The following is a 13929-nucleotide window of genomic DNA, read 5'->3' as shown; positions in this document are numbered from 1 at the left end:
GGGTCCATGTACGTCCTGGTCTGTGGGTGACACCCAACCAGGAAGTACCAGGTACGTCACTGGTACGGGAGGGGTTAATCTGTCTAAAAAATACTTAATGGAAAAGCACATATATATATATAAATATATATATTCTAATTATTTTATTATTACTATTATTATTAATATCTTGGGTAGATATATTGTAAAAGGGTTTTATCGCATTTACCAGGCGAGAGGCGTAATAGAGAAAGACGTTGAAATGTTTGTTGAAACAGTTACAAAGGGCAAAAGAAGGAAGTGAAAGGAGTGGTTACTATTTACTAAGCAATAGGAAGAGATTCCCTTCTTTTGATAGTATTCGGTTCATATTTTCAATTTTCTGCTCAAGATATTGTAAATCAGAGTACACAACATGATTTTTCATGTAATGCTACAGGTGTATTTTAACTTTTAAAATAGACTCAAAGGATATTGTATTTGTGATAAATTTTATTTCTGTCATGCCATCACAAAAAGGGTACAGTGAAAAATTAGGAACATTTATAAGTGGAGTATTGATGTCATGGCACATACACATATGCAGACGTATTGCTCTTCCCATTTGCATTATTCAGTCTGTACACACACATGCTCCCTCCCTCTCTCTCCTCTCCCTCCCCTATGGCCAGCTGTGCCTTAGTACACTTATTATCTCTGGCTGTGCTGATAACATAAGGGAAATAGCAGACGAGGGAGAGAGACTGTAAGAAGGAATCATCTCTAAACAGCCATGAAATCCAGGAGAGACAAGCTTAAAATACCGTCGTTGACGTTAGAGTGAGTATCTGCATATGCTTAGAATATCATGAGGTTCTCAAATGCATTGCAAGAAGAGGGAGGGTAGAGGGGAACAGACAGAGGTTCAGGTTTTTTGACAGGTCTTGAAACAGCTGTTGAGTACTAAGCCTTTTATCAGAGGGTTCACCAGCTTGATTTTATAACTAAACTAATTTAGGTTAGACAAATAGGACTCCTGAGCTTAATATAAGAAATGAACAAAAATGGATTTGGCTGGATGACTGCGATCCATTGCGTCAAGCTGCATTTAAGTCCATGAAAATGTCACCCGAGTAAGTCTGCGTTCCAAAGACTAGGACAGGCTTCCAGTTAGCTTAGGCAGTTGTCTACTATTTATAGTGTCAGATAACCTGTGAGACATTCAATTTGGATAACTTGTTGACGCATTGAGCAAGTTTGCTCTTCAGAGATATAGAATCCCTAAATGAAATGACTGTTCAGTTATTATATCATGCTGTTATGTTTACCTCATGTCAAGTGCATGCAATTATGAGTAAATAATAGTTTAATGGAGAGAATGTACGGCCCTAGACCTATCTTGAGAATTTCAAGGGCTGCAGGTTGCCCAACTAGTTTATTACTACCATATAGAAGATAAAGAGACCCTGTCAATGATTGTAACCCTAGCATTTCCAATAATTGCTACATTCCAGTTAGAAAGCCCAAATCATGGTATTGGGTAATATTTCCTTTCAGGGAGTAACTATGACTAACTACCCGTAATTAATTTACCTTTTAAAACATGAGTTAATAGAATTGTTTAGCCCCAGATATATGTATTACTATCGTATTAACATAAAACCATTAGTATTGTCAAAACATAGTAGGTCACTGCACTAAGATAGCCGTAAGAATTCTGTCTGGATGTGGTGGAAGCTGCTAAATTGATAATAAAAATATTAATTGATGCGTAGATTTTTTTTCAAAATAAAGGTATCCATTTTCTTGGGTGTTTCCATGTCAGATGTTTGAGGTTTTTCATCTGTACAATTCATCTAAGTACTAGGGTCTCAATGCAGAAGGAATACCCTATTAAAAAAGGATTTCTTCATATGCTTCTGTATGTAATTATGTTAGCTTAGTCATCATCGTTTATAAAGCAAACTTCACATAGGCATAATCTAATAGTCCAACTTTGTGATGATTGGTTTACTTATACTCTTGCATATCTGTTTACATCCGGTTATAAAATATATGTTGATCAATCTGAACTGTAGGCATCATTGTGTATGTAAGTTTATGGCTGCAAGTGTTTGTTTGCTTCTGACTTTATTCCCTTGTGTTTATGCATCATTGTGTACCTGTCTGACTAAGCATTAATGTAGCTGTTTTCGTGTAGAAGGATGCAGTGTCTTATACTTTCTAGTATATAATTAGATTTGTTTGGCACTCCAACATTATAGTATCATAGTGCAACTGTACCCGGTATAGGTATCTCTGTATGTTTTTACCTCTTGTATTAATGGGCTTCTGACTGGGTTTATACACATCAGGTGCACACTTTTATACAGAAAGAAATTACATTTTCAAAGACCAACAATTGAAGAAAGACATTCTTTTTCTAATACCTCCCTTCTCAGTAAAGTAGAAAAATATTTTTACATTATTCCCCTCACCAACTTGCATATTGCAAGATGTTCTTACTGCAGTGGTGCTGATTGGGTTACCATGGAGACAGAATCCTCCAGTCTGGGAAACACCCCTCCATTTATATCCTAGCCTTTTACCAAGCACCCCCTGTATAATTTTCACACACTATCTCTTAAAACTCTGGAATCCAGCATTTGTCACTTGAAATCTCTCCTTATTTATGTAAAATTGTTTTAAGTCACCATATTCTAATTAGTCTGGAATGGTTAATTTCTGACTTGTCACTTTTTTTTGAAATCTAATAACCCTATATCTCTCCAATTCTTTCAGTATACTAGTAAGAAAAATTGTAGGTTATGCAACGGCATTCGCAAGTCATCAGTGTATGCAGTGAATTTAAATTGTGCATCAGCCCATGGATATCTGAGTTGCCCCGTAACAACCATCGTAATGGTTTGAGTGTCTGCACAAAGAAAATAGGCAGCCTTGATGTGACCCATTGAGTATTTTCTAGAGAATTGTATGAAGCCCATAATTTTGATGCATGCGAAAGGAGACACTTAAAAGGAAAGGAGACATGTATAGGGAAAGGATCTACCCCTGAATGCACTCCCTGAACCCCACACTCTTCAGGGCCAGTACTAGAAACCTCTAGTCTGCCCTAATGCCTTCAGCGTCCATTGAAAGGAAAAGGATAGGCTGGTCAGTCCGCCTCTATAAATCGATGGTATTAAGCACTCTAATGGTATGGTCCATTGCTTCACTACATGAAACAAACCCAGTCTGATAAGGATACATAAAGAGGAATCTATTCAGGGGGTAGCCATATACTTAGGAAAGACCTTAAGGTATAGGTTTAGTAGATGAGGCAGTAGCTTTCGCATATCCTTTCCATGCTTCAGGAATAGGGGTAAACCATCCGATACAGAGCTTAATATTGTGGATAGACGCTTAAGTAAGCATCTGGGCCCAGATGCACTGATTTAGGAGTTAATTCCACCTCCTCCGATATCAGGTCCTCTAGAGAGAAAAGAAATCAGTGTTGTTACCCAGAAATTTTATTTTAACTAAAATAGTAGAACAAAAAATGAATCAGTCAGTCTAGCAGACTTCCCAAGGACTGTCTGACCATGGTGGTTTACAGCTGATTCTAAAGGATCACTCTAATAAACATTATTGTGTAGGCTTGAAGTAGCCAGTTGCATTATCAACTCCCTGCTGCATATTCTGCTGTATAGCCTTACTGCCTGGAGGTGTTTGCCCCACCCTGATAAAAATCATCAATCCCGTATATCGATCTCATTTCAATACTTGTCATGCCAAGGTATATGAACTTTTATATATGCAACCACAGCTTGATTCTACAGTGCCTCCCTCCTGTATGCACTTGCTTACTAAAACAGGATAGAACCTGGTTGTAGCACCCACTCATTGTACCCAAGACAGCCACTTAGGTTGCCAATATGGTTGGGCCAGAAAAAGTATTTTTCCCTCAGTTTACATAGGGTGGCCTTGGCATGTTAAGAGCATTTTATGCTTTGGCAAATATATAGTGAAGCCAGTTCTATTTATAAAAGGCACATGTTTAGGTATTAGACACTGGTAATACTACTGGTTAAATATGACTACATGTTTCATTTTCTATGGGGCTGATCATATACACAAACTCTCTTTTCTTTGAACTCTGCTTGCTCAAATACAGGTAGTTTAGGTCCCTAGCCTCAAATGTAAATTGGGTCCAGCAAAATAATGACTCTTGCAGAGTTCTCTTTCATGTTAGAGGGAGTTAAGGTGTCTCGGATATTTACAAGTTATTAGTGTTCACATGGTAGAGCAACATTAACTGGAGTTAATGTGTTTTTACAAGGACGGAGGAAAATTGAGATTTTGAACCATTAAGCATGCAATGTTTGGATAACAGACGACATATAAAGAAATGGCTCTAATTAGGTGCACTTACATTTAATAATTAACATGGCTGACTTTCTGTGCTTTAGGTGCATTGGTTTAACAATACTCATTTACAGTGCTGCAATCATATAACAGAACTGTTGTAAGTTATATAGTTAGTGACTTATTTACCAAAGCTGCCCCTCCATAACCACGATGCTTTCAATTTTATGCATAGTGAAGGGCTACAAGTAGTAAATATTTGTAGTAAGACCCAATTGAACAGACATGGCAATATTAATAGCTTGCACCTGTATGAGAGAGACATGCCTGTATTTCTGTTAACTTAAAGCATTCTATTTTTTTGGGAATGAATATATGGAATATATATCAGTTTGTGTCTTTGAGGTCTATTCATTAATAGAAGAGTTGGCAGGAAAGTTTTTAGGAAAGTGGTGGATTCAACTTCCTCACTTTTCATTACGTAGGGCCAACACAGCCAAGCTTCTCCAGCAAAAAAAAAAAAGGTTGATGTGGCCTTGTAAAATCCATAATTCAATGGATAAAGAGACTTTGAAGAAACCATCTCAATAGTTTAACGATACATTTTATATAGCGAGCCAAGCTCGTTCTGCTGCATAAACTCATAATGCATGGTAAATACTAAATAACTTTCCCTTTAGTGTATAACCCCCTTTACATCTGTGAGGTTTGCCCAGTGATAGTTAATATTCTTAGTGCATGTCCAGGTGTGTATACAAATCATACTCATGCGTGAGTGTCTTAGCTTGCACTCTGTGTGTGTGGATACTTATGTTTGATCTGCATCAGTATCTATGTGTCTTAGTGTTTATATGAGTCAGGCTGCTGTGTGCACCATGTCACTCTAAATGTGCTCATTTGGATCAGTGGGTATGACTCAGTGTTCTCTATGTGGATAATGACTTGATGTACATCGTATAATACAGATTGATCAGTGAGCTCAAATTACTCTTCCTTTGCAGTTTATCTCCGAACAGCCAAAGTCCAACTCTACTGAGTCCCTGTAGCCCCTGCAGCCCAAACAGCCCCCTGCAAACACTACACCCATGGAGGTAAGAAGTGCACTGCCCACTGTTTTCCAGCGGCAGTAATGTTTTGTCCATGAGTGGCCTACTAATTAATCAGCCTGGGTGGTTTAGTAGACCACTAAAGGGGGCAAAATATGTGTATTGTATTCACTTAAGTTGCTTTCATTATCATGATAGATATAGGTACACATGTATGGGCTTCGTTGTGGACCATCTGCCTTGAATTGCAATTTTTAAAAATAGAAGGAACAGAACTATATAAAATATAAAAAAGGTGTGATGCCATGTTGTAAAAAGCACAAGATGCGATTTTACATTGTTCTTATAACTTCAAGTAGATAGGTGGTCTTGATTTAAGCCCACATTTCTGTGTATTCTCTAGGTAACTCCTGGCCACACAGCAGACACACGTATTCCATGATAGGTGGCAGTTTGCCAGCAGAGCAAATCCTACAAGAGGAAATGTCATGCAAAGGGGAGGGAGGGATGTCCCTCTCACCCACAGCGCAGTGACTGCAACTGTAATAAGGATGAGAAGAAATCCATAGCGTTTCCAGGGAAACACCATACGGCTCCTAGCTAACAGGGGAGTAAGAGGACAGCCGCTGGAGGACTAATTACAACATTGTTTTAAAGGTAGAGAGGGGAAATTCCATGCAGCTATGGGAAAGCAACTGATTCATTCCTAGAAAGGATTATAGATTAAAGATGTGGTAGCAATAAAATACACTGTGTATAGGGAGAAAACGGCGAGCTATAAAGCATATAGGGAAAATAATTGTATAAAGAGATGCTTTATTATGCATGTTTACCTATAGGAGTGGGTTTTAAAGACTTTAGGAGAAACAACAATGCTCCAACCCAGTAGCTGTTCCAATTTTCACACTAGTTTTGGTTGCTGTCTGCACATGCATGTAAGGGGCTTGTTAGATCACCTGCTTGACACAATGCACGTGCATGCATCAGGAGATGCGTTTAGTAGAAGACATTTTCAAGCCAAGGATTTGGGAATTAAGTATTCTGATGAATCCCTCCATGCATTTACAAGAGGAAAAAAAAAGAGGACACTCTGCTGCCATATGTGGTCTAGAGTGTCTGTTTAAGGAACTCTCAAGTGTCAGGGACTGAAAAAAAAAAAACAAGAGAATGCAGAAGAATACATCAGTTTGATAATGGCAGGGCAACATTTAGATGTAATATCATTGCAATTAAGTATTTCTTTTGAGAGAATAGGGGATTTGTGCAATAGCCTTTCTGTTCCTGATCATGAAACAAGGACAAAAGTCCAGCTAGGTCTGACTCTGAAGTCTTTTAGCAGGCAGACAAAAATACATAGATTAAATGGCTCTGCTTTAAAATTCTATATGCATATGTGAACAAACAAAACCTTTATGGAGATTTGGATGTGTGCGCACACTTACGAACAAGGGGGTGATGCCTATCGAGGTCTAAAAAACAAAAATGTAAAGACACAACTAAAATATATTTTGCCAAAAATGTTTTGTATTTTTCTAGATTCAAGTGGTACTTGCCTCCTTTTTCCAGAGCCTTGTTTTGCTAATTATTAATAGCTGTCTGAAAACATGTTTGTATGACCTTGTGTTGCGAGGAGAGAATTACAACATGAGCATGTCATAGTTGTGCTCAATACCATCGTAATATGTGGGAAAAAATATTTTTAATATACAATACTCTGCTGAGCTATTCTGGTGCACATTTGTAAAGGTGATATTTTAACCAATGCAATGGTCCAATAAGCATCAAGATTCCAATGCTTTTCTAAGCAACATTTTCATGGGAAATGCTTTTAAATAAAATTATTATTTATATAGCTCCAACAATTAGTGCCTGACCCTTTCCTGCCATCAAAGGTTACATGAATAAACATGTGAAGTGGACAACTGTCCATGTACAACCATCAGAAGTGTCACCTCTGTCAGCTGGGTTCGGTAATAATAATAATAATAAAAGAGATTAGTTGTAAGGATTCACCAAACCTACACAGGATTCTAGGGTGATGCACACTTGTGTCCCAAGACATCAAATGAATGTCATTTATATATTAGTGGCAAGAAAAAGTAAGTGAACCCATTGGAATTACTAGCTTTTAGGTATAAATGATATACATAGCTTTTATTATTGAAACATGGTTTGATCGTCTAAGCTAAACACAATCTGTTTTAACTAAACACACAAATTATTATATTTTTCTTGTCCGTATTGAATACATCATTCAAACACTCACAGTGTGGGTTGGAAAAAGTATGTAAACCTAAGCTAATTACAACAAAAGCTAATTAGAGTCAGGAGTTAGCAAACCTGGAGTCCAATCAATGAAATGGGATTGGAGGTGCTCCCTCTGAACATTGTGCAGGTCTGATTTGCAGCTATTGTTTGAGGTTCAAACAGTTATTAAATCCAAGGGTTCACTCACGTTTTCCACCAACACTGTGAATGTTTAATGGGTGTGTTCAATAAAGACAAGAAAGATTATTAATGTTTGTGTGTTATAAGCTTAAGCATATTGTGTTAGTCTATACTTGTGACCATACCTGGGAACTCTCTGCGTTTTGCCTGGAGACTCCGGGAAAAGCACTGCTTCTTCGGGTCACCATCAGAAAACTCTGGGTCGTGGGAGTGACGTTCTGACATGCCCCACTCCCCGCCCATTTCCTCCTTAAACAGCACCGTGCCGCAGAACACCAGAGGGATCACTCACCGATGTTAGTGAAACTTCCTGCCTACATCCTGCAAGGGTGGGGTTTGGGTAGCTAGAGCTATAAAGTTCCCAGATATGCTTGTAGATGTAGATCACATTTTATGAACAATTAATGCAGAAAAATAATTAATTTGAAAGGGTTTATTTACTTTTTCTTGCCACTGTGTATATATATATTTATAGAAATACTGATTTGCTCGGATGCATTTGTTTTTAATGTGTCCCAGAAATGAAACACATTGTTTTCCACACTGGAAAAGTTACATCTTCATTTTTGGTTTGTCTCACTTGCACTCCTGAACTAGGAACCTCAGATTTTTTTTTTTCCAACAAAATCTGAAGGTTTGAAGAAGGATCTTGGAAAAGTTACATCTTCATTTTTGGTTTGTCTTAGGTACTAGTTTTCATGTTAGTACCAATGGACTGGCATAATTGTTGGCAATGGAGTGGCACATAGGGGGTCAAAAGGCATATCATGGGGCACAGTGGCATATAGGGTTAAAAGGCATATCATGGGGCACAGTCTTATAATCGGGGTCGTGAACTGGAAAAAAACTAAAATCACGTGTCACTCAGGTAAGGTGCAAAAAAAACCCAAAATTATGAAAATACTTCCCCAATCGGACCGCAGCTGCGCAGAATACACTCTTCCTCAAAGTGTAAGAATGCAAATAAACCAGGGATGTATGGGGCGCAGGAACGTATATAGGGAAAAATAAAATAAAAAACAACACAATATAGTGTAGATTGTACTTCCAATGATAGTGATAAAATAATATATTGCACTCACAAGTGAAAGAGGCAAATCCAACCCATCGACACGACCATCACGACTTACGGACTGCTGATTTTGCTGATACAGACAGAGACCCGCACCAATTGATTTCCTGAAGAAGCCCAAGGGCGAAACGCGTAGAAAAAGACTCAATTGGACTTTAACCCATGCCTATATATGCATTTTTATGCATGGAAAATATGTGAGTGCATTTCTATTTGGTATATTCTTTTTACCTAAGATATTGCACCATTTTAAGCTTGTTTTTTAGATTTTCACTGAAGAATATTAAAAGCCTCTTTACATTCCATGTCGATGGGTTGGATTTGCCTCTTTCACTTGTGAGTGCAATATATTATTTTATCACTATCATTGGAAGTACAATCTACACTATATTGTGTTGTTTTTTATTTTATTTTTCCCTATATACGTTCCTGCGCCCCATACATCCCTGGTTTATTTATAATCGGGGTCGTCTTATAATCAGAACTCAAATAGGTCTGACTATGAGACGACTAAGATCCAGATCCCCCGCAGCTGCAGGGGACCTGGATCCTCCTGCCTCCCCCACCCCCGCCCGCCCCACTTACCGGTACTTCTGAGTCCCCGGTGTGTAGCTGGGGCAGCGTGTAGATGTCTTCCGCTGCAGCAGGAAGGAGGTGTGGCTAGCAGCGGGGGTTGTCTGCGTCCATCGCGCAGACCTTCCCCGGCTGTCAGAGATCAAAGTTCCCCGCACCAGTGCAGTCCCAGTCGGGGAAGGTCTGCGCGATGGACGCTGACAACCCCCGCTGCTAGCCACGCCTCCTTCTGGCTGCAGCGTAAGTGCGTGGGATCTACACGCTGCCCCGGCTACATGACAGGGAAGTCAGAAGTGCCGTTAAGTTTTGGGGGGGGTGTTAAATGGGGGGGCATAAGGCATTTCTGGAGGCAGAGTGCTCTGTGAAATGCCTTTTAACCCCCTTAATGCCACTCTGCCTCCAGAAATGCCTTTTTAACCCTCTATATGCCACTCTGCCTCCTGAATGCCTTAAACCTCCCTATATGCCACTCTTCCGCATAATATGCCTTTTAACCCTCTAAATGCCAGAGTGGCATATAGGGGTATAAGGCATTTCTGGAGGCAGAGTGGCACATAAGGGGTTAAAAGGCATATCATGGGGCACAGTGGCATATAGGGGGTATAAGGCATTTCTGGGGCATATGTGCATAACTGGGGGGCAGGTTGGAAAATAGAAGGAAATAAAACCAAAATATTTTTCTCAATCATTGTTTTTTTTAAAAAAAAATAGTTTAGATTAATTAACATTTACTAGTAAAACTTTTTTCCTATAGGGTCGTCTTATATTCAGGCTTTTTCTTTTTTTCCTAAATTAATATTCAGATTTGGGGGGTCGTCTTATAATCAGGGTCGTCTTATAATCGAGCAAATACGGTAAAACCAAAATATTTTTCTCAATCATAGCTTTTATTAAAAAAATTGTTTATATGAACTAACATTTGCTGGTAAAACTTTTTTCCTATAGGGTCGTCTTAAATTCAGGCTTTTTCTTTTTTCCTAAATTAATATTCAGATTTGGGGGGGTCATTTTATAATCCGGGTCGTTTTATAATTGAGCAAATACGGTATATTAGCCCTCACATCCTTATTGAATCCTTGAATAGTGCAGAGTATGTCCATTCAAGTACATAATGCCATTATGATAATTATTATGTGCAACTTTTATAAGCAAAAAAAATATATTTTCAGCGTTTTTAAGGAATATTCACCGTGGATAGTAATGCAAACCTGTAGTTCAACATTAGGGCCACACGGGGCGTCTCGAGTAATATACAGCACTATCAGTTGTTAAACTCTGTGTGCCTCTTTTACTTTCACTTTGTTCAGCCTGGTTTCTGTGCACCAAATATGTGCGTGTGTGTGTATAGTTACTTGCTCGATGGTCACTCATAACCATACCAAAACAGTTCACTTACTCGGATGTAGATAAATTATAGTACACATAAAAATTTTAATAACACTTTATGGTGCAGTATAAAATACATGTACTAATATTGTGAATTAAAGTTACACTACTTAAATTGGATCATGTGTGTGGTTAGGAACTCCAGGAAGCACATCTGGACAAACACAAGTCATCTTCACCCATTATATCCACTTAAATGCATCTCTTCTCTGCCCTTTGGCGAAGATCAAGTGAGTAGCTATGAGAGAGGGAAAGCATATTCCTCTGGCCTTAAGGCCAGGTAGCTTGGAGCCCCCTGTGCTTGTTCCACCCAGTTTACTGTTGTGGGGTTAGCACACACACTTTGGTAAGCTCACTGAGCACGTTGGACTTTTTAACATTTGTACATGTATTTAACCCTAGCCTTTAAGGCTGCTGTGCATAGGGTGACCACATTTTCTTTCTTCAATTCAGTGACACATTATGAAGTGGATGTCATCTTTCCTGATTGGCTGAGACCTCCCTCACTCAGACCTCTCATTCAGAGACATGTGGTCACCTTATGTGTGCGGTGCATGGAATTTTTTTTATCACACTAGTCTAAAGTGGTGGGGCTTCACATAGTTTACACTATTTTATCACGTTGGACATGTGATGTTATTTTTTTTATATATATTTAATTTCCAGAAACAGCTCAGTATTTTTCTCACAGAAAATTGCCATGGTGGAACCGGGTCCCCTAAAAAGGACACAGTTTTCTGGTGAGGGAGCAGATAGCTAGCCTTCAGGTGGCCCCCTCCCCTCTAACGTGATTTCAGTGGTCCTTCCCTGTGGAATATCCAGCCTTCTGCAGGCCTTCTAGTCAGGGAGGAAAGGAATGGCTGCATATCCCCTTGGCAAAAGAAGAAGGGGACCTGGTGACCACTATGGCCTTATAGCACTTGAAACACATTTTATTTTTCTTCACAGTGGATCCCCTAAACCTAAGGGCTTCAATAAAAAATAAATACAATGTGTGCTGTTTAACTTAACATTTCTTCTCCCAATTACGTGCATGAGGGGGGGTGCATTGGAGTCTCCCCATGTAAGTCCCATCTTTTCCCCTGCTCCTTCAAGCCAAAACTGGAATCAAAGGGTATTCTTGTGCAGGTATTCTGCAACCAACCAACAGAGGGCAGCATTCTGTCCGAAGATATATTAGCCATATGTAGCAGTGTGCTCATTTGCATTTATTCAAATAAAATATTTTCCCATGATCCTTTCGTGTAATGGTTTAATACAAAAAAAACCCAAAATAAATAGAAAAAAAGTGTTTGCAAGTTCGACAGAATTAATGTCCACAAGTGAGGACATTTAACTGTTGCAGCGGGGAGACCAGCGGATCATGGGAATATATTTTATTTAAATAATTAATAAATGAAAATGAACACACTGCCACATATGGCTAATATATCTTCGGACAGAATGCTGCCCTCTGTTGGTTTTACATTGTGTAGCATAATATTCTGCCCGGGAATATATTAGCTATATATGGTAGTGTAGTCATTGGTCGCCAGCAGGAGGCCCCCTGCTGGCGACCAATAGAGTTGCTCATACGGACATGTAAACTACTGGCGCCAGAGCTGCTGCGGTACGCGTTAACCCCGTATTAACCCCTTAACTGGAAAAAACGAAGAAAAAACGAATATTCGCCCGAAGAGAAGACAGGAACAGGCGAATATTCGCGGAATACGAAGATTTTTTTTTTGACGAATACAAGCACGAAGAGGAAGACGAAGAGCCCCTGGTGCCCAAGTCTAGTTTTTTCACAAATGTTTGTGAATGCAGACTGGCTAGGTACTTGATTTTATACACCTGTGGCGATGGGTTTCATTGAAACAGCTGAATTCAATAATGAAGAGGTGTGTCCGGCTAATTGTGCTTATATAATGTATCCACGGCGCTCACTTGCACTCAATTGCTTCCTGAACTAGGAACCTCAGATTTTTTTCCCAACAAAATCTGAAGGTTTGAAGAAGGGTCTTGCAAAAACAAAAAATGCATAAAACATTTAAGGGGTAAAAATGACTACAAAAATAATAAGTTGAGGATTTTTTCTAGGTTCAATAATGATACTGAAACAAACACTTAATTTCATTCTCCAAAGTGGAGTAAAACGGAGACAGACAGAACCCCTAGACTGTTCAGAATAAATAGAGATTATGGGGAACAATATGAAACCCCTATAAATAGCAAAAACATCAATTCACTGACTAATACACATTTTAATAGATCACGGAGACAACACTATGGAGATAATATGTATATGAATGATAGATCTAGATTTACTTAATTTCTGTGAATGATGGGTCTAGCCATTGTAGCAAAATACACAGATGATGTGATGTGGAAATAGACCTCACCTCACCACAGAGACTATACACTGGAAAAAAAGAAGAATGACATTGCCCCTGTAGATATCTAAGCTAAAGAGTGGTAAACGTTAGGAAAAAGTCTCACTGCTGAATAAGGGCTTAATATTTGCCCCTAATAAAGGGTTGGATTGTTTGAATTTTTAAGTTGATCTTCAAAGGTTCACTGGGACATTAATGTTAAGAAAAAAATTCTGTGAATAACAGAATGATAGATTTTACAATTTAAGCACACATTATTATGTCTTGAATCAATATTTAATCCACAGAACTACAGATCTAGCACTATTGATCTGTTTGAAAGGAAAGATTATTGAATGACCTGGAGAAATGTTAATGTTCAAAATATAGTTATAAAGATAATTTGTCCCATAAGGAGAGAATCATAGTTACATAGTACATCGCTCTTTCCAATTTTGCACTAACCAGGGAAAAAAATTCCTTCTTGACCCCAAAATGGCAGTCAGATTTCTCCTTGGATCAATAAGCTGTTTCCCCATAATTAAAGATTATATCCCCGAACGTTATGTTTTTCCAGGTAGCCATCCAGTTGCAGTTTAAACGTCTGTACAGACTCTGATAAAACTACCTCTGCAGGCAGAGAATTCCACATCCTTATTGTCCTTACTGTAAAAACCCCTTTCCTCTGCTTTAGTCTAAATCTCCTTTCTTCCAGGCTAAATGCATGACCACGTGTCCTATGCATAGTCCT

The 13929-nt window shown here is 38.7% G+C and overlaps 1 protein-coding gene across 4 annotated transcripts in view; it reads left to right on the top strand.

Moving 5' to 3' along the window:
* The first annotated feature begins 567 nt into the window (after positions 1 to 567).
* Positions 568 to 13929, top strand: part of MAST3 (microtubule associated serine/threonine kinase 3) — a 69348-nt gene continuing 55986 nt past the window's right edge. For all 4 annotated transcript variants that reach the window (XM_053464037.1, XM_053464021.1, XM_053464029.1 and 1 more), the window contains exons 1-2: positions 568 to 798; positions 5304 to 5393. In XM_053464037.1, coding sequence (XP_053320012.1) covers positions 752 to 798; positions 5304 to 5393 — 137 coding nt within the window. In that variant the 5' untranslated portion in view covers positions 568 to 751. The remainder of the gene's footprint in view (positions 799 to 5303; positions 5394 to 13929) is intronic.

This window comes from Spea bombifrons, chromosome 1 (genome assembly GCF_027358695.1).
Source record: "Spea bombifrons isolate aSpeBom1 chromosome 1, aSpeBom1.2.pri, whole genome shotgun sequence".
Classification (NCBI taxonomy): Eukaryota; Metazoa; Chordata; class Amphibia; order Anura; family Pelobatidae; genus Spea; species Spea bombifrons.
Note: the sequence above shows the minus strand (reverse complement) of the source record. Positions and strands in the feature narration are given on the sequence as shown.